General features: G+C 36.4%; 1 protein-coding gene and 1 long non-coding RNA gene across 6 annotated transcripts; one reads left to right on the top strand and one right to left on the bottom strand.

The window, feature by feature from the left end:
* The first annotated feature begins 9,137 nt into the window (after positions 1 to 9,137).
* On the top strand, positions 9,138 to 9,913 carry LOC103443942 (uncharacterized). Its single transcript, XM_017334475.3, has 2 exons — positions 9,138 to 9,498; positions 9,704 to 9,913. The coding sequence occupies exons 1-2, from the start codon at positions 9,229 to 9,231 to the stop codon at positions 9,800 to 9,802; spliced, it is 369 nt and encodes a 122-aa protein (XP_017189964.2). The 5' UTR covers positions 9,138 to 9,228; the 3' UTR covers positions 9,803 to 9,913.
* Positions 9,914 to 17,753: 7,840 nt separating this feature from the next.
* On the bottom strand, positions 17,754 to 19,789 carry LOC114827250 (uncharacterized). 5 transcript variants are annotated; one of them, XR_011571716.1, is made up of 4 exons: positions 19,576 to 19,789; positions 19,029 to 19,441; positions 18,864 to 18,945; positions 17,754 to 18,009 (listed from the first exon to the last, which is right to left on the bottom strand). It is a non-coding gene; the product is annotated as an uncharacterized lncRNA (long non-coding RNA). The 5 variants fall into 5 exon arrangements; XR_011571715.1 differs by having other exon boundaries at positions 18,864 to 18,930; positions 19,576 to 19,788; XR_011571717.1 differs by having other exon boundaries at positions 19,097 to 19,441; positions 19,576 to 19,786.
* Positions 19,790 to 23,825: the final 4,036 nt, after the last annotated feature.

Raw genomic sequence — 23,825 nt, 5'->3', positions numbered from 1 at the left:
AATCTTGTATCTGTTTGCATTCATCAACAGATCGGGGCTCAAGATCATCACTTAATATGATTTCAGTAGCTACTGAGAATGCGAACATGTCGTCGATGATTATTTCATTCTGATCCCACAATTCATTAGTACAAGCATAATTTATGGAGATTTCTTTGCTTTCATGTACCTCTGTTTCTTCAGGTACATGTGTCTCATCAAGGACATTTTCTTTTTCTGAAAGTACAGAATCATGAATTGTGGATTTGTCATTCATTTTCTCTTCTTGAATGATTTCATTTGGATTCAGTTATGCCCTTGTCTTTCTCTTTCGAGGGGCTGAATCTTTTGAATCTGGAGGTCTACCACGCTCTAAGCATGCACCAGATGAATCATTCGCTGCCACTTTATTTTGTCCAACAGGGACATCAATTCTTGCATGTGCATTTGCAGCTGGTATATGTGATTTTATCACTTTCATAGCATCATTAAATGCATTTGGCATTCGATTGGCAATACTTTGAAGATGAACGATCCTTTTTACTTCATTTTCACATTAAATGCTTTGAAGATCAAAATGAGATAAGGTGGGAACAACCCATATCAGCTCTTATCGTTCTTCTAGAACGGTCTTTTCTACCCTTAATGATGGGAAGATTATCTCATCAAAGTGACAATCAACAAAACGAGCTGTAAACATATCACATGTCAAGGGTTCCAAATATCTAATGATAGATGGTGAATCAAAACCCACATAAATTCCCAGTCTGCGTTGAGGTCCCATTTTAATGCGTTGTGGTGGTGTAATAGACACATAAACAGCACAACAAAAACTTGTAAATGTGAAATGTTTGGCTGATACCCAAACACGAGTGGCACTGAGAAGTATTGGTGGTTGGCTATAGGTCTCAATCGAACTAATGATGTAGCATGTAAGATGGTATGTCCCCATGCAGAAACTGGCAATTTTGTTTTCATGAACAAAGTGCGAGCTATTAACTGAAGCTGCTTGATCAATGCTTCTGCTAAACCATTTTGAGTATGGACATAAGGAACAGGGTGTTCAACATCAATGCCCAATGTCATGCAGTAATCATCAAAGGTTTGGGATGTAAATTCACCAGTGTTATCAAGTCGGATTGACTTAATGGGGTAATCTGGGAACTGTGCTTGCAACTTAATTATCTGAGCAAGAAGTCTTGCAAAAGCTACATTTCAAGTAGATAAGAGACAAACATGTGACCATCGAGTAGATGCATTAACCAAAACCATAAAATATCATAATGGTCCACAAGATGGTTGAATAGGCCCACAAATATCCCCTTGAATTCTTTGCATAAATGATTGGGATTCAGCATCAACCTTTAGTTGTGATGGTTTAATTACCAACTTCCCTTGAGAACAAGGCTTGCAAGGGTTATCATTTGAGATAGCAATGTGTCTGCTCAATAATGGATGTCCATTAGAGTTGGTAATGATTCTACGCATCATGGTCGATCCTGGGTGACCCAGACGTTCATGCCAAAACATGTAAACTTTTGAATCAATGAACTTTTGGTTCATGACAGTATGTGATTCAACTGTCTTTAAGTATGTATAATACAATCCACTTGTCAAACCATGCAACTTTTCTAAGATACGCTTCTGATTATCATTGGAGGTAATGCATATATACTCCACATTTTCTGCACTTTTTGTTTCAATGTGGTATCCATTTAAACGCATGTCTTTAAAACTTAACAAATTTCGAGTAGATCGAGTAGCGTACAATGCATTCTGTATGGACAATATTGTTCCATTTGGTAACATAATTTAGGCTTTCCCTAAGCCTTAAATTACATCTGATTGGCCTGATATTGTTGTTACCCTTACTTTTTTAAGCATCAATCTTGAGAAATACTTTTGATCTCGAAGTATTGTATGCGTGGTTGCGCTATCTGCAAGACAAATATCTTCGCCATTTCTCATGTTTTGAGAATGACCATAGTTTTTATCCATACTTTCTGAGTAAAGGGAATCATGGTTAAAAGCAATTTATAACAAGAAATTTAAATGCCACTTTTATTGAATTTGAAATGCTAGTTTTAAACTACAAGTTAGTACATTAAACATAAAAGATTCAGTCGGACCGGTATACTTCATTCCTCTTTTCCACAATGAAGTATGAGACATCTAGGTGGGTTGTGTTCAACTGCCCTGATAAGTCACACACTGGATCGTGTATATGCATTGGTTTAGCTTGGCCGAGAAAATTGATCTCGACACCCTTCTCCTTGATGAAGGCTTGATAAAGATCCAACAGATGTTTTGGGGTACGACAAGTACGTGCCCAGTGCCTATTGCCACCACACCTATGGCAGGCTTCTTCAGAGTTTTTGGGAACATTGTTCATATGATTTTTGCCTTTGTGGCGATTCACATTTTTGAATCTCGGGCCTGAATTATGCCTTGGAACCTTGTTGTGAAACTGGACACCATGATTCTTGCCTTTCCATTTCCACCGTCCTCTCCTATGGCCACATCCTCATTTATGATTATTGCCACTAGAAGATGTGGCGTTCACTTCGAGGGAAACAACATTCATTTCTGGGCATGGTGAAGATCTAATAGGTCGGGGCTAATGATTTTTCAGCAGGAGCTCATTGTGTTGTTCAGCAATCAGGAACACAGATATTAGTTGGTTGTATTCAGTGAAACCTCGCTCTCTATAATGATGCTGCAGGAGTACATTTGAGGCATGAAAGGTGCTGAAAGTCTTTTCTAGCATAACTTCCTCAGAATTGTACTCAGCCACTAACTTGAACTACTGGATCCTTAGGTGAGTCCACTCATAACGAGCTCTTTGAAGAATCACTATTTTCTGGTGATTGTATCTGTTTCTCAATGCCTTACAGAAAGCTAACGGATCTTCAACCGTTAGGTACTTGCTCTTTAGTTTTTCATCAAGGTGGTGACGGATGAAGATCATGGTTTTCGCCCGATCTTGAGAAGATGCATTGTTCTCCTCCTTGATTGTTTCTCCAAGATTCACTGCCTCCAAATGGATCTTGGCATCCACTATCCAGGTAAGGTAGTTTTTCCCAGTAATGTCTATGGCAACAAAATCAAGTTTTGCCAAGTTCGTCATTTTCTTTTCTGAAAGAAAACTGAGATGTATAAGAACTTTACAATAATATGTACTCTGGAGGTATGTAGTGTTAGAACTTTTGGTTCTTACAAATTTTTCATTTTGATTTTCAGGCCAAAATGATAAGCACTTGAAACTTCAGGCTCAAGATTTTCAGGATGAATGAGGAGGGCGATTATACTGCACCATTCTCATAACATAGGATGGGCGATTATTCCACACCACTCAAGTAGCAGGAAAATTTATATACGCAAAGCAGGATGGGCGATCATACCGCACCACCTAAAATTGCAATAAAATTAAACAGCAGACAGATTTAAATATGCAGGGTAGGGTGAGTGATTATACCACTCCACCTAAAACTTGTAGTAAAATTAGATCTGCAGTCCAAGATAGGCGATGATATCACACCATCTTGGATTGCAGTAAGATTAAATTTGCAGTTCAAGATGGGTGATTGTACCGCACCATCTTGGATTGCAGTAAAATTAACATAAATAAACACTGGGTTAGTAGTCAGGAGCTACACCAAACAAGAAATCAAAGATATAAGTAATTTTTAGGTTGAGAACTAGGAGCAGGCATGGTGCACACAGTTCTTCGCGAGGGTATATCCAGCAGTTGTGGTGGAGGAAAAAGAAGAATAGTAAAATCCTTAGAGGAAACATTTTTTTTCTTTCGGCGAAGAGAAATGAGAGAATGATTAGAGAGTCGTGCTGATAACGTGTTATAAATAGGTAAAAGTTAGAGAGATAACCTTTACTAGTGACAGGAGCGAAGCGGGTGTAAAGTATCATATTGTAACTATAACACAAGAGGATGCCAAAAAAGAGAGGGAGGGATAGATAATGATGTTATTGATCTTTCTTGTTCTTTTTGTATATCTGGATAGTAGTTGGAACACTCTATTTATAGAGTAACTCCAAACAAACGTATTATTACATTTTGAAATTTACAACACACAACTTTTGAAAATACGATCTCCTTCATTTCCAAAGTCCACATTACTGTGTGGGTATTGAAAATCTGTGTGAGCATTCATTAACCTGCCAAATATTTTCAACACTGCCAATGTTTTCAACATGATTTTTATTTTGAAACTTTTTCATACAACCTCTCAGAGATTAAAAATAAATAAATAAATAAAAAATCATGGATCCGCCACTGATTAGCTCTAATAATTTATAGAGGCTAACTTTCGAATATAAATTGTAAATTTTCGGTTTGAAGATCAATAACCAAAAGTAGGACCGAACTGTTCTATCAGGACACTTCTCTATTTAAGGGATTGTGGGCTTGAAGCTTTAAACCTAAAGGGCTCGTTCTCCAGCATTGACTTTATCTCCATTGCAGTCAATTCATGCATGCTAGAGAACCAGTCCTCTCTCCTCGTGCTTACATCTTTAAAACTTAGTTGAAATTTTGATCCTTCAATCCTTTAAAATATAGAACAATCTATAGGCTAAATTTCAAGTTTAGATGTCAGGTTCCATATCCCACTGTCACTGGTCGTATACTTTGTTCTTCCAGCGTGAAACTGTATTCCAGTCAATAGGTGAGCCTAATCTCAATGAAACGACAACATTACCCCACATGCATCATGCATGCATAAACTTACCAAGATATTGACCAAAACCCATAATTTTAATAGGAAAATTTCAAAACCAATCATCTGGTGCCAATGGTATACAACATTAAATAGGATATGCACCAAACTTAGTTGGCCAACTACTTCTGCAAGGTTTGTATGAATGTATATGGAAATTTGTTCTGCTTGTACTAGTTGGTTAATAGTATTTGACATTTACAGAAGTCCGCGACTACCTCTTAGATCGTTGTATAAAAAAAAATAATAGAGAGAGACAGAATCACGAGTATATTTAATGAGATACTGGGGGGAGCAGGGTAGAAGAAATTAAAGGATGATAAATAATAAAATGGAAGAGTACTCATCATCAACAACATTAAAAGAGAAGATATTGGATGTTTACAATAAGAAGCCATGCCGCAAGTTCTTTGAAGAAACAGTGAGGGCACTTTTCAAGTGTTTGGGTGTTGAGGCTTCTTCTTCACCTGCAGAAACCTCGGTGATTAATCTCCCCCTCTAATATATATATATATATATATATATATAAAGTATGTGTGCAATTAGGTAATACTCTCATGTTGTATATTTGCATGCAGCGCGGAATCGTATGTGCGGAAAACCCACCTTTAAGCACAGGGAGTGGTGGTCAAATTAATTGATCAACTCTTAATTACCACAAGCCTGCATGATACGGAGTATGGACAATCTGGAAGCCAGAGTTTTCAATCATGTTTGTCAAAAGTTTTATTTTTCACAAATTACAACAGTGAAGAGAACTAGTCCATTATACCATGTCTGTAATATAGATTCGACCATCAATGCAAAGAGATCTTACTTCTATATGAGAAATGATACAATAGGATCAAACATCTTCTTTTCATATAAAAAAATGCGAGTCATGTCACCAAATTTAATTTTTCTCTTATTCAAATAAATTAAAAGTTCTTTTGTGAGAAATATTTATATCAAACTACAAAATAATACAAACTAAAAAAAATTTAAAAGTTCCTCCTCCATTGCACATGCATGTGAACAGTTGCTAGTTAAATCAGTAAACTAAACCACATCAAAATAGACCGAGGTCCGACAACCGAAACGATACATGAAGAACGACGTCTGTCTGTTAACATATGCTTGAGCCAGATTTATAATAAGACTAAACTGGACAACAATCGATCCCAAAAACAAAGTTCATCTTCATGTAAGATGTTTCATGCATGATCCATGAGGTCCCCCTACAACTAAGGAGTTCCAAGTTCATATGTAGAACAGATTAGAAACATGATTGAAGATCAGCTCAACAAGTGCCAAAATAGAAAAATCTTGTGTAGAATCGGGCCCCAAGCTCGGAACCAGTCCATGGTATATATATGTCGTACCGAAGAGAACAACTAGACGAATGCAACCCACTTCTTTCCTATGACCTATAACCATCCTTAGATATTCCGATGCAAAATATGCAAAACAAGTGTTTTATGTTTTCTGATTATTTTTTTAATTATGTTAATTTCATTATTTGCTTCCGATTGGGGTGCCTAGTGGCTAGTGATGTTAGGGTTGTTTAATTAGGTATAAAAGGGCAACATTAGCGTTGCTTCTTGGATGATATTCATATTTTGTATCCAATAAGGGTTGAGGTATTTCCTTTGAGCTTGTTACGATGCCGTCAGTAAGCGTCTAGCTATACTGAAGAGGAAGCTCCTTGAGTATCTATACAGAAGCATATATTTTCCCACTCAAGTTCTAACCCAGCAACTCTCGAAATAAAAACCGCTCACCGTGAATGTTCTAACCCAGACATGTAAATTTTTGTAATTCCAACTTCCACGCTGAATTATTGTTCGGTAAAAATGAATTAATCATGTCTTAATCCATGGTATTTGAGAACACGTGTTCTTAAATTTGTGTTATATAAGTGAAATGTCGTAAGTTTTTTATCTAAATGATGAATGCAACAAATTAAAATGAGTACTCTAAGGTTTCGTTTAGTCTATAAAATTGGATTGTATTGGATTGAATAATTCGCGATGAAAAAATAAAAAATAGTTACGTTTACCTTGAAAGTAGAAGATGAATTACTTATTAAAGACACTTATCGTTTTCAATTCCCTACCCTCCCAAATGATAAAAGAAAAAGAACACATTTCCTTTATGTCTAATCCCTCCTATGTTCCCAATTGGGCCAATCCGATGACGTAACATACGTGGCCTACACACCGACGCAAATTAGTGGATTAATCAAAGAAAATCTCAGTTGAACATGAGATTAGGTGACAAAAGACAAGTAGATATGTCCGTACAGAGGTATATTCCTTTGACAACATACATAGTCCAAGAGTTAGTAGTGTCGCTGTTATGGCTATTTATAAATTTAATACCTAATACAGGGGTGCTAAAATGGCAGTTATGGTGTTGGCCGTCATTCAGAATGCAAAGGCTAAGTTATGGTGACAATGATCTTTCTTCTTTGCACTATACTACAGATTGAAAATGTTATCAGATGTCGAGTTTGGATGTTCAATTTGTCATTTATCAATTCACAATGATGATGATGTTTCGGATTAGAAGCTCTACCCCTTCCATTGATAATATAAGGTGCAACAGTATTAGTTTTCCTAGTTGCCTCTTATATTTCTAATGTCTGGTGGTATCTTTCTTTTTTACTTGGCTTAAAATTCTTAAGACTTGAAAGTCCCTCACCCGAACATAACTTTAGAGCATTAAAGATTTAAGTTGAGCAATCAAACATATTTTTCCTAAGAGTAAGTAAGTTTTATATAAACATATTGAACTAACTCCAAATGATTAATTTGGATACGACTATTCACTATGTTGAAAGCATATTGAAGGAATAAATAGATGACAACTTTCATATTTTGCCAAAGCTGAAGATTGTTCATGAGGAAAAGATATCCCTACTTTTTTTTGGGCAAAAAAAAAAAAATCCACAAAAATAGTAGGATTAAGGGACATTTTTCTTTCATGGTTAACCTTCAACTTGAACAAAATAAGGAAATTGTCATTCATTTTTTTTTCTTCCAAAAGTGGTGTGTTGTCATTGAAGTATTGGACTATCGAAGGGAAAAAAATAAATTAAAACAGGTAATTATCGTCAAATTCTAGGTTTGTTTTGGTCAAAAACTAATTAGCAGATCTACATGTTTGCAAAGGAAGTTAAATTACATTAATTGTTGTTAATCAAACGAAGCTTGAAATATTTGTCCCATTTATGAGAAGCAAGTTCTAATGCACTTGGATGGTATGCAAAAAATACCACAAAATGGTCAGAATTGAAAAGGATGGTACTATTTATGCACATATTTTATCCTTTACATACTTTTATTTTTTATTTTTGACCATTCAATGGAATAAATTGAACAAAATCAAAGTATATAAATTAACAAAAGAGTATGAAAAATGAAAAAATGAGTGTAAATAGCACCAACCAACTTAAAAATGATGGCACCCAATGGAGTCACTCCAGTGGCACATAGCTGCCCCTAAAAGCATCTCTTATAGAGTTGGCAAATGAATAGCCAAATTTTTTGTGATGATGCTCTAATAGAGTAGTCAATTTATAATAAGGAAAATTAATAAAAACAGTTTGAAAATTTTGAGTCTTAATGATAAGGACAAAATAAAGAGTAAAATAAATAGTATTATAATTGATTTTTTAGTGTAAAAATATGATTTTTTATTAAAATGAACAGTATTAAAAAATTTTCATTAAAATTCCTTTTATAATAAAGTATTGTATGTGAGAGGAAGAAGACAAAAAAAATAAAAATAATAGATAAGTAAATATCAAGGATGAAAGAAAATAATAAAATATAATTTTACTTACTTGGTTCTCGCAACATGACACGTCAACCATAATAGTACAATATTGCATTTAATATTTGCCTACATCATTGCAAATGCTCTAAACCGTATACAATGGAGATTTTTGAGATGGACTTGGATTGTCTGCCCTCCCATTTCGATGCTCTTTCTGTGCTCTTCTGTTTTGTGTGATCACGGTTAAACTACGTTAATATTTTATATTGTTTTTCTATAAAAATAATAAAACAAAAAGAAATAGTAATATAAAATGTTGACGTGACTTAACCGTGATCACACAAATAGAAGAGCACGAGAAAAATACCGAAATGAGAGGGCAGACAATCCAAGTCCTTTTGAGATAGACATGTTTGAACTGTAGATTGAGGGAAAAAACTATTTATGAAAACAATTCGATATTTTTATGTAACAAGTACATTGCTATTATTGTGTTTCGGGCCACTAAATACAAGCTATGTAAAGCGAATTCAAAGCTTTACCATCATCGCAGTCAACTTGTTGCATGTAAGGTTTTTTCGTGTAATTGAAGAGGAAAGAGAAGGGCAATTATGTACATTTATGAAAACATAAAAGAGGAGTTATTAAAGCGATATCCAGAGGGAGAGCAGAACCATTTAAGAGGGTAGTTAAAGTAGTAGGTGAAGCTGGTTCAAAGACTCACAGGAAGAAGAAGAAGACGAAGATATTTGTTGAAATGGAGTACTCACAGTCAAGCAAAGTATTAGCTGATGATGAGGAGGAGTTGATGGAGAAGAGAAGTTACCATATATTTCCATGCCACTTCCTTGAAGAAGCAGTCAGGGCTTTCTTCAAGTGTTTGGGTATTGAGACTAAATCTCAGGAGGACAACGAAAACCCCAAGAGAGCTACTCCTGCTTCAACCCCAGAACAGAATGATGCAGATCCATCACTTCCGACGACGGACGAAGATCCTCCATCTTCATCAGCTACAACAGGAACCACAGTTAGTCTCTCTTTCTCACGTACATATTCTTTAGACATGGTTGTTTGTATTTGTTTATTTTATTTGAAGGATTAACTCCAGAGCGGAATTTGAACTTGAGACCTCTTTCGACATTGAAGAGAGAAATACCACTACACCGGGTCTGAATTATACAGATCAAGTTATGGTAATGAACAAAATATGGTGTTTTTTTTTTTATGTGCAGGACGAAGTTGCTGCAGATACAAGGACAAATTTGAGCGCTCGTGCAAGACCAGGACTAAGCGTAGGGGGAGGTGGGAGAATTAATTCATCAAACAATTAACCTCAGTTCATCTTGTTTAAACACCCCCTCCATGTTCTGTGGAGATATCTATGGTTAACAAGTCTGTTAATTAAATATCTATGTATATAGGTAATCTCCTGCGTTTTTTTAGTTCTTTTTCCTCCCTTTTTTTTTTTGGTCTGTTTTTAATTTTGTATGAGATATTGCATCGTGTGATTGTGTTAAATGAAAGGAAACTCTTTCTGACAAAAATTCAACTTATGCTGTAGAGTGACATGCAAAAAAATAGTCTCAGAAAAGTTAATATGCACCGCCTTGCACGTTTCTGTTAGCAGTGGCATGCAGTGGTAGAGTCAGGAATTATCGCAGGAGGTGTGAAATTTTTTTTTCTTCAAATAAATGATATTATCTATACTAAGAGAGAAATGAATGGGCTAAACTTGATAATGAGCTAGTAATAATATGGTTTAAATTTGACTTTGACGAGAATCAAACCTAAGTTCTTTCACTTACAAGTGAAGCTAAATATCACTATATCATAGCACTTGTGGCGGGTTGGGGCGAACTTAAAAGAGTAAGGTTAAAAAAGATTAGCTAATATTTCATCAAACTCAATGTTCTCACTTTGTTAGGAACTACTCGGAATAGTCTAAGAGGACTACCTAAAATATTTAAAGGATGACCACTTGGAATATTTGGAGGAAGGTATAAGCATTGTTTGTTATAGTATCATTTCATTACGCAATTGTATACTATGAAAAAAAAAGTCTTAGATTCTTAATCCATACCAATATAATATAAATTATTCATTAAACAAAATTCAATTCAATTAATCAATATCAATGAGATAATCAAGAATTCAAATTTTACTTTAAATAACAAGTTTATTCATCAATAATTATAAGATTTCATATTCATATTCAATAATTAATAACCATATTGATTAATTACTCTATAATTCTGCGTCAAATAAACAAAATTTCAAATTAAATAAGCAATTAGGCGCATACGTTAAAGTTTTTCTTTTTCTTATTTTTTTGTCTTCCTGTCTCTGGAAGCCTCTCCTCTTGTCTCCTAATCTTTCTTTTTTCATCGCTCTCTCCCCTTTGCTCCCTCCAATTTTCTCATAGTCTCTCTCTCCTAATCTTTACGAAGTCTCTCGCCCTTTTCGCCATGACCATGACCAATAGCTGCTAATCACAGGGGTTTTGTACCCACTGGCTTCGTCAGGCCGAGGCTTCATTCTCCGGCCCATTCGTCCCACCGCCGCTGCCGGAGAGGGCCAACACAGGAGCTGGGTACCCATCTCAGCCCCTCTCAATTTTCCACCTTAGAAGTCCTCGTTGTTAAACTCGAGGATGAAACGGCGGTTCGCCGAGAGGCACGACTCAAACCACTAGGGCGCCGAGTCAGTCAATTAATGCCCGTGTGCTTAGTCTGGAGATATTTTTGTAATCGGCAATGAAAAATTTTATAACTTAAAAAATAAAATTTTATACCATTTACATAAAAACATGGAATATACTACAGTGTTCCTATTACAATGAAAAATTTCTCCTTATTCTGGCTGTGCTGAGCGCCCTTGTAGCCCGACTAATTGGGCTGGGGTGGAGAGAGCATTTTGTATTTTGGTGGAATGAATTTGCCCAATTGCCAAAGCAATTGGTTAGCGGTGGACTTGCAGTTAGTAGACTAGCAGTGGGTTAGAATATTAATTAAGGGTGTGATATTTACACATATTTTTTTATTTCTTTCACACTTTTTTAGTTTTCGGCATTCGGATCAAATAAATTGAAGAAGATCAACGGATAGAAATTAACAAATGGTGTGTGAGAAGTAAAAATTGATGTATGGATAGCACTTCCCAATTAATTAATTGTCAAAAAATTTTGGGTCATTTTCACTGCTAATGGTCAAAAAGTTTTTCTTAGCCTTTTGGGCCATTTTTTCACCTAAGTCACTTCTCGTGACTTTGAAGCAAGGCCATTGTTCGGAATCCAATAAGCCTCCGAAACCCGAAATTATTTGAAGGCCTAAAATTAGTGGCTAATTATCAATATAATTAATTAATTATTGCGCAATACTACATTTTATTAGTATTTTTTCATTTGTAAGTAAGAAGTTTTATATTTGATTTTCGTCAAAAATGAATTTAAACAACATTTGCGAGCTCATTGTGAGACTTACCGTTTGTTAAAAAAAATTAATTAAATAAGATTATGTAATTAATCTTATTAATTAATTTCATCATCCCCTTTCGAGTATTTATTATTTACAGCAAATATTTAACCTCCAAAATTGAAAATCTTAGGTTTTATTTAATCTTTTATATGGCCCAATACTGAAGTCAGTTGACCAAAAGCACCCTCAAAGTTAAAAACCAAACACCATAAGCAAATGAGCTTATTTGACCAAAAAAAAAAAAAAAGTTTGACAGAAAAAAAAAAGAAGAAAAGAAAAGCAAATGTGCTTCTTTTTTCTTGTTCTTTGTATTTTTAGGGTTTTGATTAGTTTACATATCCCAATCCGAGAAAGCACAAAGAAAGGATAGAGACCATGATGAATTTTTTTGGGGGCAACTTTTGTATATTCTTGTGTAATAGTATTTTTTATTTTTTATTTATTTATTTTTATCATGATCAGCATTGTAAATTTCATAAAACTACTTATGCATATTTTAAAGGGAGTTTTAACTAAAAGCCCACGATACTGTTCACTTTAACGAAAAACCATATTTTTACACTAAAAAGTCAATTCCGGTACTATTCACTTTACCCTTTATTTTGTCCTTATCATTAAAACTCAAAGTTTTCAAACCCTTTTCATTAGTTTTCCTTATTTTAAAAGGGGTGTGATATCCACACACTTCATTTTACTTCTTACACACCTTTTTAATTTTCAGCCATCGGATCAAATAAATTAAAAAAGATCAATGGACAGAAATTATCAAGGGTTGTGTGAGAAGTAAAATGGGGTGTGTGGATAGCAAACCCCTTTTAAAATAGTATTATTCAAAATGGAAATTGCCAGTACGAACTTATGGCATTGTGCAACTCCCTGGCCTCCTTGGATATGTTTTGAGGGAAATTGGGTCTATTTTAAGTGGATTATTGGCCATATTTCATTTTGGGTAAATTACATAGTAACCCTTCAGGTTTAAGGTCTATTACAAGCCCATACAACATGTTTAAAACATTTCACTTTCATACCTCACGTACTATTTTATTTCAAAATAATACATCCGTTAGATTTTCCATCCATTGATCCGTTAAGCGCTGACATGACTGCCACATTTGTCCCGCGTAGCTGCCAAATGTGTGCCACGTGGCAAAAATAATTTTTTTAATTTTTTTTTAAACCTGAATCTTCTTAAAAAAAAATCAAAAGCTAAAAGAAAACCCCCACCCCCGTAACCCCCCAAACCAAAAACACCCAGAAAAGTCCCCACCCCCTGCCCCAAACAAAATCAAACGCAAAAAGGACCCCACCCCACAAAATCGGATCTGGAAAGGACACCCTCCCTCCCTGACTACCCACCTAACCCAGAACCCAAAAACCTACAACAAGAAGAAGAAGAAGAAGAAAAAAAAAAAAAAAATTCCCAGAACCCTTCCCCCCCCCCCACCCTGCCGTGACCCGCGACCCACCTCCCTTCCCCCCGCCACGACCCGCAACCCGCCTCTTTTCCCCCCGCCACTAGGATCTTGTGATTTTCAGTGTGGGTGAGTTTTGAAAATACTTTTGAGTTTGAGATGATTTTTGGACTGGTTTTGTGGTAGATCCATCTAATCTCGGGTGGAATTTTTGGGGTGGGTGATGGGGGATTTTTTGGGGGGGCGGGGGGGGGGGGGTGATGGGGATGGGAGAAAGGGGTGGCTCGGGTGGGAAGAACTGGGGTTTTTTTTTTCTCCCTCTTTTCTTCTTTTTCTTGCTGGTTTTGGGGGTGGACGAACTGGGACTTTTTTTTTTCTCCCTCTTCTTCTTCTTGTTGTTGCAGGTTTTGGAGGGCTTCTTATTCTTCTTCTTCGACGAACTGGGGTGGGTGGGGTGGGGGGTACGGGGATTGGTTAATTAACCTTTTTTTTTTATAGAAGATTTAGGTTTAAAAAAAAAAATTTAATTTTTTTGCCACGTGGCAGACACGTGGTAGACACGTCAGCACTTAACGGATTAATGGATGAAAAATGTAACGGATTAATGGATGAAAAATGTAACGGATGTATTATTTTGAAATAAAATGGTATGTGATGTATGAAAGTGAAATGTTTTAAAGATGTTGTATGGGTTTGTGCAAGACGTCAAACCTGAGGGATTACTGTGTAATTTACTCTTTGATTTTTTTTTTTAAATATAAAAACTTGCATTTATGAATTCATGTTTTAAATTTGGCTAAAACGATAAAAACTTTGTAATTTCATCAAAGATGTTTGAGGTTATGCATAATCTATATGGTTTCTTGCTGGCATGTAATCAATTAAACTACATCCAATAATTTAGCGTTCAATGTACTTTCTTTTTGTTGAGAACTTACACCCTTATCTCAGTGTCCTAACATGAATGTCTGGAGACTACCCATTCTCTTAATTGAGCACACATAATGTATATTAATTTCTTTTTCCGATTATCAATGTGTTTTTGATAATCCTACGACTTAAAAACAAACTAAGATATGATAGGGAGAAAGTCTCTTGAATCTAACATTTTTAGATTACTTCAACATCGATGGACCCAATATTAAGGCATGTAACGATTAATGGGACGATCATTAATAGGGATTTTTCCCTCTGATTAAATTAGTAAATTAATAATTTGTATTATCCTAAATTTGCATCTTTATAATTGACTTTTTGGATATATATCCAACAATATATCCAAGAATCTCTCAAGTGAACCACAACCACTCAGAGCGTGGGACGTGGATTGATGATTATAGTTTCATAATGACGAAGTTACCCTAACAACGTGATCGCATAGTAGAATCTCACTCAACCTAATGAGCTAAGCAAACCAACCTAAGGAAGAAGGATGTCTAAAACTATGAGGCCCCGAGGCTCAAATCACTTGCCAAGCACTCTAGCATGATACTTGTCCCATAACCAGACACCACTCCCCTCCCAAGAGGAGTGGTCAACTGCACCATCGCAGCTCAGCCCTCGGGGCACTTGAGCAAGCAGGGGAAGCTCCACTGAGTCCTAGATAAGGTCAAACAATGTCCTACACAACTCCATGTTAAATACTACCTCTTACATGGAAAGTTCTCATGCCGAGTAACCACCAAGGGAAATACTCTTCCACTGGTCGAGGAGTGTCAGGAGACTGCATCCACATTTCAACATGCGTAGTAGATGACTGTTGGACTTCTCCTTTATAAATAGCTAGCCAAGTCATTGCCTACATTTGGTAGTTCAAAACTCTACAGACTTTTCAATTTTTCTAGAACTCTCTCCGCCTTAAGGCATTAGACTGATTAGAGGCCCTTTGGCAAACACCACATTAAGTTAGTCCATGAATTTCGATTTATCTTTTTGTAGGTTTCCTAGTCAATTTGCTTCAGCATAAATTTGCATCTACAATAAATACTATAAATTTTGTCGTCATTTACCCTTGAGATGTTTATAAGAAGTTTGTTTTGTGAAGATTTTGAATAAAAAAAAATGTAGGGCAATGAAATGTACTCTAAGCTTATTTCTTTAGAAAACAACTCACACGTTAGTACCAGACAAACAAAAGACTTCTACACCATAAAGAAATTTGGAGAAAGCATATCATATCATACCGATTCCATATTGCAAAAATCAACAAAAAGAATTCGCTTTGTAGTTGCACAGAAGAAAAAAGTTGCTTTTTTTTTAATTGTGTAGGGTTTTTAATTGATAAGGGAGAGGTTGTTCATTTGTGCCGTTGTATGTTGATGGGAGAAAATGAAAAGCAAATTCTAACAAGGATTTCTTTCAAAAGAAAAAGAACACAGGGTTGGACTTTTAAAGACGTACGTGTCCAAATTGCGGGGGTAGGTACCTTCAATAAATTTTAGGGTGGTGATAACATAACACTTTTGAAAATCAACCCGCAATTAAGTTAATTCTCCATCTAATTTACGTGTTTTTCTTTAAATTTAGAAATTTTAACTTCATGGCAAGTATTGGGCAAGGGAATAAATAGAGAAGTGAACATGTTCAGGTGATGTAGTACATTTTTTGTACTACACAAACGTGGTACACTATAAAACACAATCCTTCTCACTATCCTTCCATGACCAAGCAGATGATGCTCCCTTTGTCGTAAGATCAGCTCCACAGGTGCTCCCACTGCCTGGGCATTTGGGTTTAATTGCCGCTAACTCAACAAAATCATCTCCAGGGTTCAAAATATGGCAGTAACTGAAGCAAGGGCAGCAGCCCGTTGGACTGCCTAGACAAGAACTGCCGGGCCTTGAGCCTGCTGGCTAGGGATGACAAGGCTGAGACGTCAGGCAGCAGAAGGTGCCATCCCCATGACAGTTGAATTTCTGATGGTAAAAAAGTTGAAAATAATGTTGTTGTGATGTGTGGCACAATTTGGCTAATCTGCTTTGATTTTTTTTTGGAACTCAACGGTCAAAATTAATCAAATGCTAAAAAATCTCAAAAAATTACAAAAAGTACCCCATTTTTTTTTATAAATACCAAACAATCTTCTTCATTTTCCACACCACAACTCAATTATTATTAATATATTTCAAATCTAATTAACATGTATTATTTGACACTTAAGTAATTAAAAGTTATATATTCTCTTCTATTGGTGTCTGATGCTATAATATTATAAGCTGGATGATGTGGATATACTGCGAAGGTATTGTCAAAGTTCATCATTTGGTAAAATTTCTACATCAAAAAGCTTCATTAAATTCAGATTAGTATATGGGAGATTACATACTTTTTTGTGGTTCAACTGCAACATGCATAGGGAGTTCATAATTGTTTGCATCTGGTTCCATGTGCATGCATATTTTATTGCAAAAAAGTCATTCATGTAGACATGTAGAAAAGCATTTGTATATAAAATTAAGGAAGTTTTAATGAAAAAGGTTTGGATTAAGTTCATATTAATAAAAAAAAATTTACTAACTTTATTTAATGTAAAGATCATGAAATTTAAAGAAAAAGGACAAAATTAAAGCCTCACAAGTAATTGGAGAAATAAAAAAAAAATTGGAGAAATAAAAAAAAAATCTGTTATTTTTGTTTTCCGTCCATCAAGAAGAAGAAGAGAGTGAGAAAGGTTGATGAAGAGAGAGAAAATATTATTTTATATTTAAAAAAGTTAATAAAGAGAGAGAAAATATTATTTTATATTATTTTAAGGAGAATTGATGGAGATAGAAGAAATTCACATGGACGGATGGAGATCCCCTTATACTTGATTTTTGAGTCTAGATAATATACTGTGAGTTATTTTACTGTAGTCTTAAAAATAGTATTTATTTTGTTTTTTTTTAGAAATAATATAGGTTATTTTGGTTCGTTTTTTAGATATAGTGTTGGGTAACTTTGCTGTAGTTTAAAAAATAATGTGAGTAATTTTGCCATAGTTTAAAAAATAGCGTGGTAATTTTGCTGTAATTTCAGAAATAATGTGAGTAATTTTGTTGTAATTTCATAAATAGTGTGATAATTTGCTGTAGTTTTAGAAATAATGTAAGTACTTTTGCTGTAGTTTAAAAAATAGTGGTAATTTTGCTATAATTTCATAAATAGTGTGGTAATTTGCTATAGCTTCAGAAATAATGTGAGAAATTTTGTTGTAGTTTCATAAATAGTGTGGTAATTTTTCTGTAGTTTCATAAATAATGTGGTAATTTTGCTATAGTTTCAAAAATAGTGTGAGTACTTTTGATGTAGTTTTGTAAATAGTGTGGTAATTTTGTTGTAGTTTAAAAAATAAGTGAGTAATTTTTGTTGTAGTTTCATAAATGGTGTGGTAATTTGCTGTAGTTCCAGAAATAATGTGAGTAATTTTGCTGTAGTTTCATAAATAGTGTCGTAATTTTGTTGTAGTTTCATAAATAGTGTGGTTGACACATCCCGTCCCGAAAGAGGGCATGTTGGCCGTCACGTGAGAGTGACGTAACCATTTACACAGTTCGGAAGCTTTAAAGAATACAATTACTAAGATATAACATCCGAGGGTGAATCCTACTTTTGTGAATTCTGTCAGAACACCGTTGGATTCCTTGTGGCCACCAAAGCTCTGCTAACTTGAACCTGGAGGGGCGCAAAACAAAGATGAGTGGGTCAGCAAAACAAAGCTTTTCGAAAACCTTTCATTTAAAACATTTCTAACCTCTCGTCGTAAAACCTGTATACTTTCCCAGAAAAAAAAAGATATAAACATATATATATCATCAAAAGCTCAAATCACAATCCTTCAACGCTTTTCAGAAAGAATATACCATGCCATGCCATATGCCAAAATATAATATGAAAGCATCAATATAAATCAGGTGAAATAATAAATCAACTGGAGACCCTACAGTGGTCCTGTACGGTTGATTCTATAGCTCAATATCCCATACAGCCGGAGTCACCAACTGTGACTTGTACGGCCCTGTCGGAGTTACCAACTGTCACATGTACGGCACTACACTGCACATAAGTCGGAACTACCTATAGTAGTCTGTACGACTAAGATGGTGAAATAATACGCTCTAGTGCTTTTCTCATCAATCATCTGTGTACATAATCTAAGGTCACCTACCAGTTGGAACCCCTCTAATGGTTTGTACGACTGGCATGTCGGAACCACCTCTAGTGGTCTGTACGACATCCACCTACTTGGATCCAAGGCGAGCGTGCGGTGTGGTGAATAATATAAGCACTAACACCTAGGGTGCAGGTTATGAGCTTCCAATGCAATTCACATAAAATAAATCGTATGAATAATGTAAAAACTCACCTGTGCGTTAACAGCGTCAATTCACATATATATGCATCAATTATCAATTCAAATATCTCATTGATTGCATGCATGGCATTTTAAAACATATTTTCATATAATTGCATTTTCTGGGAAAAAACAGTAGTATATAGGTAATACGAAAACAAAATTGCCCACTCACTGATAAGTCGATGGGTCGTAACCCCCATGACGTCCCTGGATGCGCTCGTCCTCGAGATAGGTGTCACCTATATGCGAAACAACTATAAAAACGTTAATTTAAACACATAACCAACAATTCGAAATAACTTCTCATACGATGCTCAATTTGGGTATATGAAGATACCACATCGACCTACTCGACGTCACGGACGTCAAGGAATTTTTAGAAAAATTTTTAGGCTTGCCACGCACCCTCACGCGCCGTGGGTGGCACGGACCTACGCGTCCCCACGTGCGTCTTCTTCCTCAGCCAGTCGCCAGACTGGTTTTTCCGGTGGCCAGATTCCGGCGAATTTTGTAATTGCTTGGTCTCCTTCGTTTCTCAACCGTTTTCTTCGAATTTTATGTCAATTTGAAGCCCTCAACATGTAGAATCACGATGGACTAGTTTCAAGGTCTAAAATTCACTAGATTTTACCTGGGGAAACACGATAATTCGGCAAAAAGTGAAACTTCGTTCTATGGCTCCTCGACGTCCAAAATACCTCAACGTTGCACTTCGAGCATCATGAGGACGTTCTAAAGCTCACTATAGCCCTGAAATTCAAAGAAAACCCTCCGTTTAAAAGTTGATGAATAGTGACCAACTCGGGGATTCGATTTTCCGGGGTTTTCTCACGTTAAACTTCAACCAAAATCATGCCAAATGACTAAGGAAAGAGACTTGTTACCTTTCTGAACCTCAAAATGGCGTGAAACCTCGACGATCAAATCGGTGCTACAGTGCTTCGACGGAACCCTCGTGGTTTCTGGGTTTATCGAAGATAATTCAACCAACCAAGGGTATGGTTGAATTCGTATTCTTGCAAGAAATATGATGGGGGGTCTTGGGAGCTTGATCCGTGAAGGAATGGGGTCAACGGACTACGTCCATACGATTTGTAGAGAAAGGGAGAGTTCGAAGGGAGGAGAGAGAGAGACACGGGGAAGGGAAAAGGAAGGAGGGCTTGTATGTGTGGTCCAACATCAATCCTCACCATCCATTCTCATCTTAGTTCCCTAACCACACAAACAATCCAACATAAGATAATTCCAAAATTTATAAAGTTTAAGTCTAAATAATGTCACATACACACATACCTTAATACCCGTCAAGGGTAATCCCGTCATTTCACGTTCCCGATATAAAAATCTCGGGACGGGCTGTGACAGTGGTAGTTTTGCTGTAGTTTCATAAATAGTGTTTGAATTTGCTTTGGTTTCAGAAATAATGTGAGAAATTTTGTTGTAGTTTCAGAAATAATGTGGTAATTTGTTGTAGTTTCAGAAAAACCAATACTTCATTTGATAAAGCTCAAAAAGCCAAATAACACTAAACCACACATTAATTTTTAACTTAGAAAACAAAACTCATATATCCAAATTTAGTAACACCACAAATTCTAATATCAGAAAACCCAGTTCATGTCCATCACTGGAAACAAAACTCAGAGTACATGAAGCTTTCTGAGTTCAACATCAACACTCCTTGCAACCCTGAAGGCGTTCATTGCCGATAACCAATCTAATGTGCAGAGCAACCTTCACACAACAATTCTCTGATGCCTCCATTGAATTGCAATCAATCACAAAAAAAAAGAAAAAAAAGAAGCAATTTGAAGCGAAAAAAAGAAAGAAGAGGTTTTGCAAATGAAAACAACCATCATGATTTGCTGCAATATGATGACCATAAACATTGTCTTGTAAAGTACCCAGCTAACGGGGCACTATGGGGACGGATTTGGTTCCAAGAAAGAGAAAAGTAAGTTCACTGCAATCACAAAATAAGCATCTATCAAAACTAGACAAGATTTTACACATCAAATTCCTTATTTAAGATTAAAATTTGATCAGGAATACCTCCTCTTCATTCACCAGTCTGTAATATAACATCAATTTCACAAGTAAAAACTTCATAAGCAATGAAGGGAACCGAAAGATCATGAGGAAAAAAAAAACATTTACTCAAATAATCAAAAGCAAAACTCAAAATATAAAATTCTCAAACATTTTGGCGAGAAACTTATGAGTAATAAAAATTGTCAAAACTAATTCTTATTTAAGATGAAATAATACTTGAAGGCTTGTTTGCTTTCAGAATCCTCAGGAGATTTTCCAACAATATAACGCAATAATTGCTCCACCTGGGCTCTATCCCGTAAACTGAGAACATAAACTTACACAAGGGGATCAATTATTCATCCACAATCAAGTTCCCTATTATACAAGATTTTATCTACGTATAATTCCTCCAAAATTCCCAAAAACTGTAAGGAAGGACAACAAATTCTGGTATTAAATTTAATATATATACAAGAGGGAACTTTGATAATATCAGTAGCAGTTAGGGGTGAGCACTTGAAACCTAAAATCGAAACTGAAACACAAATCAAACCGAACCGCACCGAACGGTTTGGTTTTGCTGTTTTGAAATGGTTTCGGTTTGAAACCGAACCCCAGTGAAAGAAAACGGTTTGGTTTTGGTTTCAGCATTTTGAAACCGAACCAAAACCGAACCGCATCATAAAAAATAAAATATTTAATTAAATATCCATATTAGGTGTTGTGTTATAATTGATTGTTTGTTAAAGTCTATACATTTAGTATGGACTCGACCATGCTAGAAATTCATCTTTATCCTAGTCTTCGACTCTCGGTCACTCATCCAAGCATTTCCAATCATTTTTTCTATCCTAACTCTCATATGTTCTTCACACCTTACACAAACAAAATCTTCAAATCAATTTGTCTCCCACTCACTGCACAACAACTTTGATTCTTGGAGGCTAAACCCCCCACCCCCAAACAATGAACCACTGTAAGCTTGGGTAACCGTAACCAACGCAGGTGAATGTGATATATTCCATAAGTGGTGGCACACCCATATCTAAATCTTCCAACAGGGCCATGAAAAATAGTGAACGAGCTTTAAGGTCTGGCCACTAAGTGTTTCACGTGGAAGACATCAGGGGAGGTAAGTATTAAAAGCCTAACTGGGATCCAATATGTTTCTACCCTGAGGAAGAAAAATGTATCATCTACCCTCACAACGACCCATTGATTGTGGAAGCTCACATAGCCAACTTTGAAGTACGACGAATCTTGGTAGACATGGGGGCTTCGGTCAATATCATATTTACTGAAGCTTTCAGGGCACTTAATGTAGCTGAACACTTGCTCGATCGCTTGATTTCCCCTCTAATAAGCTTATCCGGTGATAGCATGCAACCTTTGGGGAGCATACACTTACCTTTCACCATTGGTACATGCCCTTACACAGCTACCATTACCACTAACTTCCTGGTGGTTGATTGCCCAACGGCATACAATGTCATCTTCGGATGCACATGCATCAATGATCTCAAGGCCATGGTATCCACACATATGTTGTTGATGAAATTTCCAACCCTCTATGGAAATGGTTACATCATATGAGATCAACTTAGTGCACGATCATGTTACAACACTTCAGTCAAGCAACAACACCTGCCTGTGCCCAAGGAAACCCTTTCTATACATGACCAAGTCATAAAGACCAGCCCAGACGAAGCCAGCTTGGATCTTCACGGTGGCAACAGTCAACCCGACGATCCTCGAGATGACTCTTTCACCTAGCAAGCACAACCCGCTGAAGAGTTGGAGAAGGTCTCTATTTCAAAAGATTATCTGGATCGCATGGTGAAGATTGACACCACCTTGTCACACCCATTCGGTTGGCATTGATCTCTTTTTTGCAAGAGAACACTGAGGTCTTTGCCTGGTCATACGAGGACATGCCAGGCATCTCTCCCGATATCATCTGTCATCGCTTAAGTATTGACCCTAACCAAGCCAGTGAGACAGAAACGAAGATCTTATGCCGCTGAACGGTACAAGTCAATGAAGGCAGAAGTTGAAAAAATCAAAGGCATAGGTTTCGTCTGCGAAGTCAATTATCCAACGTGGGTAGCAAATGTGATCCTTGTTAAGAAGAATCCGACCATGGAAAGTCTCCTGCTCTAAAAAGTCTTGTGGAGAATGTGTGTCGATTACACCAACCTAAACAAAAGATGTTCGAAGTATAGCTTTCCTCTTTCTCGCATAGACAGACTTATAGACTCTACGGCAAGGTGTGAATTTCTGAGCTTCATGGATGCTTACTCAGGATACAACCAAATCCTCATGAACCCTCCAGACCAAGAACACACAGCCTTCATTACTGACAGGCGACTATATTGCTATAAAGTCATGCCCTTCAGCCTAAAGAATGCAGGAGCAACTTATCAGAGACTGGTCAATTCAGTGTTTGCCGAAGAAGAGCATGGAAGTTTACGTTGATGATATGCTAGTCAAGAGCAAACATGCTGACCAACACATCACCAACCTATCTGAAACTTTCACCATTCTGAAGAGGTATCGAATGAGGTTGAACCCCAACAAATGTGCCTTCGGCGTAGGCGGCGTAGGCTCTGGTAAATTCTTAGCTTTATGATAAGCCAACGAGGCATTGAGGCTAATCCCGATTATGGTAATGTCGAACGACCTATCTATTACGCTAGCAAAGCCTTACAAGATGCAGAGACACGATACTCCAACATTGAGAAATTGGCTCTAGCATTATTCATGTTTGCTCGAAAACTTCGCTCTTACTTCCAAGCACACTCCATCATCGTGCTTACCAATCATCCTCTTCGACAGATACTCCAAAGTCCTGACACTTCCGGGCGAATTATCAAATGGGCGATAACATTGGGTGAGTTTGACATCTCATACCAACCAAAGCCAGCTGAGAATGGCCAAGCAGTGGTAGACTTCACGCCGATTTCACATATCCTGTTGACGTTGTTTCTACGCCTAAAGAAGTGGTTTCATTACCCTCGGAAGCTCAGAAAATAGAACCAACAGCCCCAGCATGGAGTCTATATGTTGATGGCTTGTCCAACCAATAGGGTTGTGGAGCAGG

The sequence above is a fragment of the Malus domestica genome, chromosome 10, assembly GCF_042453785.1.
Source record: "Malus domestica chromosome 10, GDT2T_hap1".
Lineage (NCBI taxonomy): Eukaryota > Viridiplantae > Streptophyta > Magnoliopsida > Rosales > Rosaceae > Malus > Malus domestica.
Note: the sequence above shows the minus strand (reverse complement) of the source record. Positions and strands in the feature narration are given on the sequence as shown.

Coding starts and splice junctions, on each gene's coding strand:
- LOC103443942 (XM_017334475.3), top strand. CDS start 9,229: ATGGAGTACTCACAGTCAAGCAAAGTATTAGCTGATGATGAGGAGGAG. Junction 9,499..9,703: donor CAGCTACAACAGGAACCACA/GTTAGTCTCTCT, acceptor TTTTATGTGCAG/GACGAAGTTGCTGCAGATAC.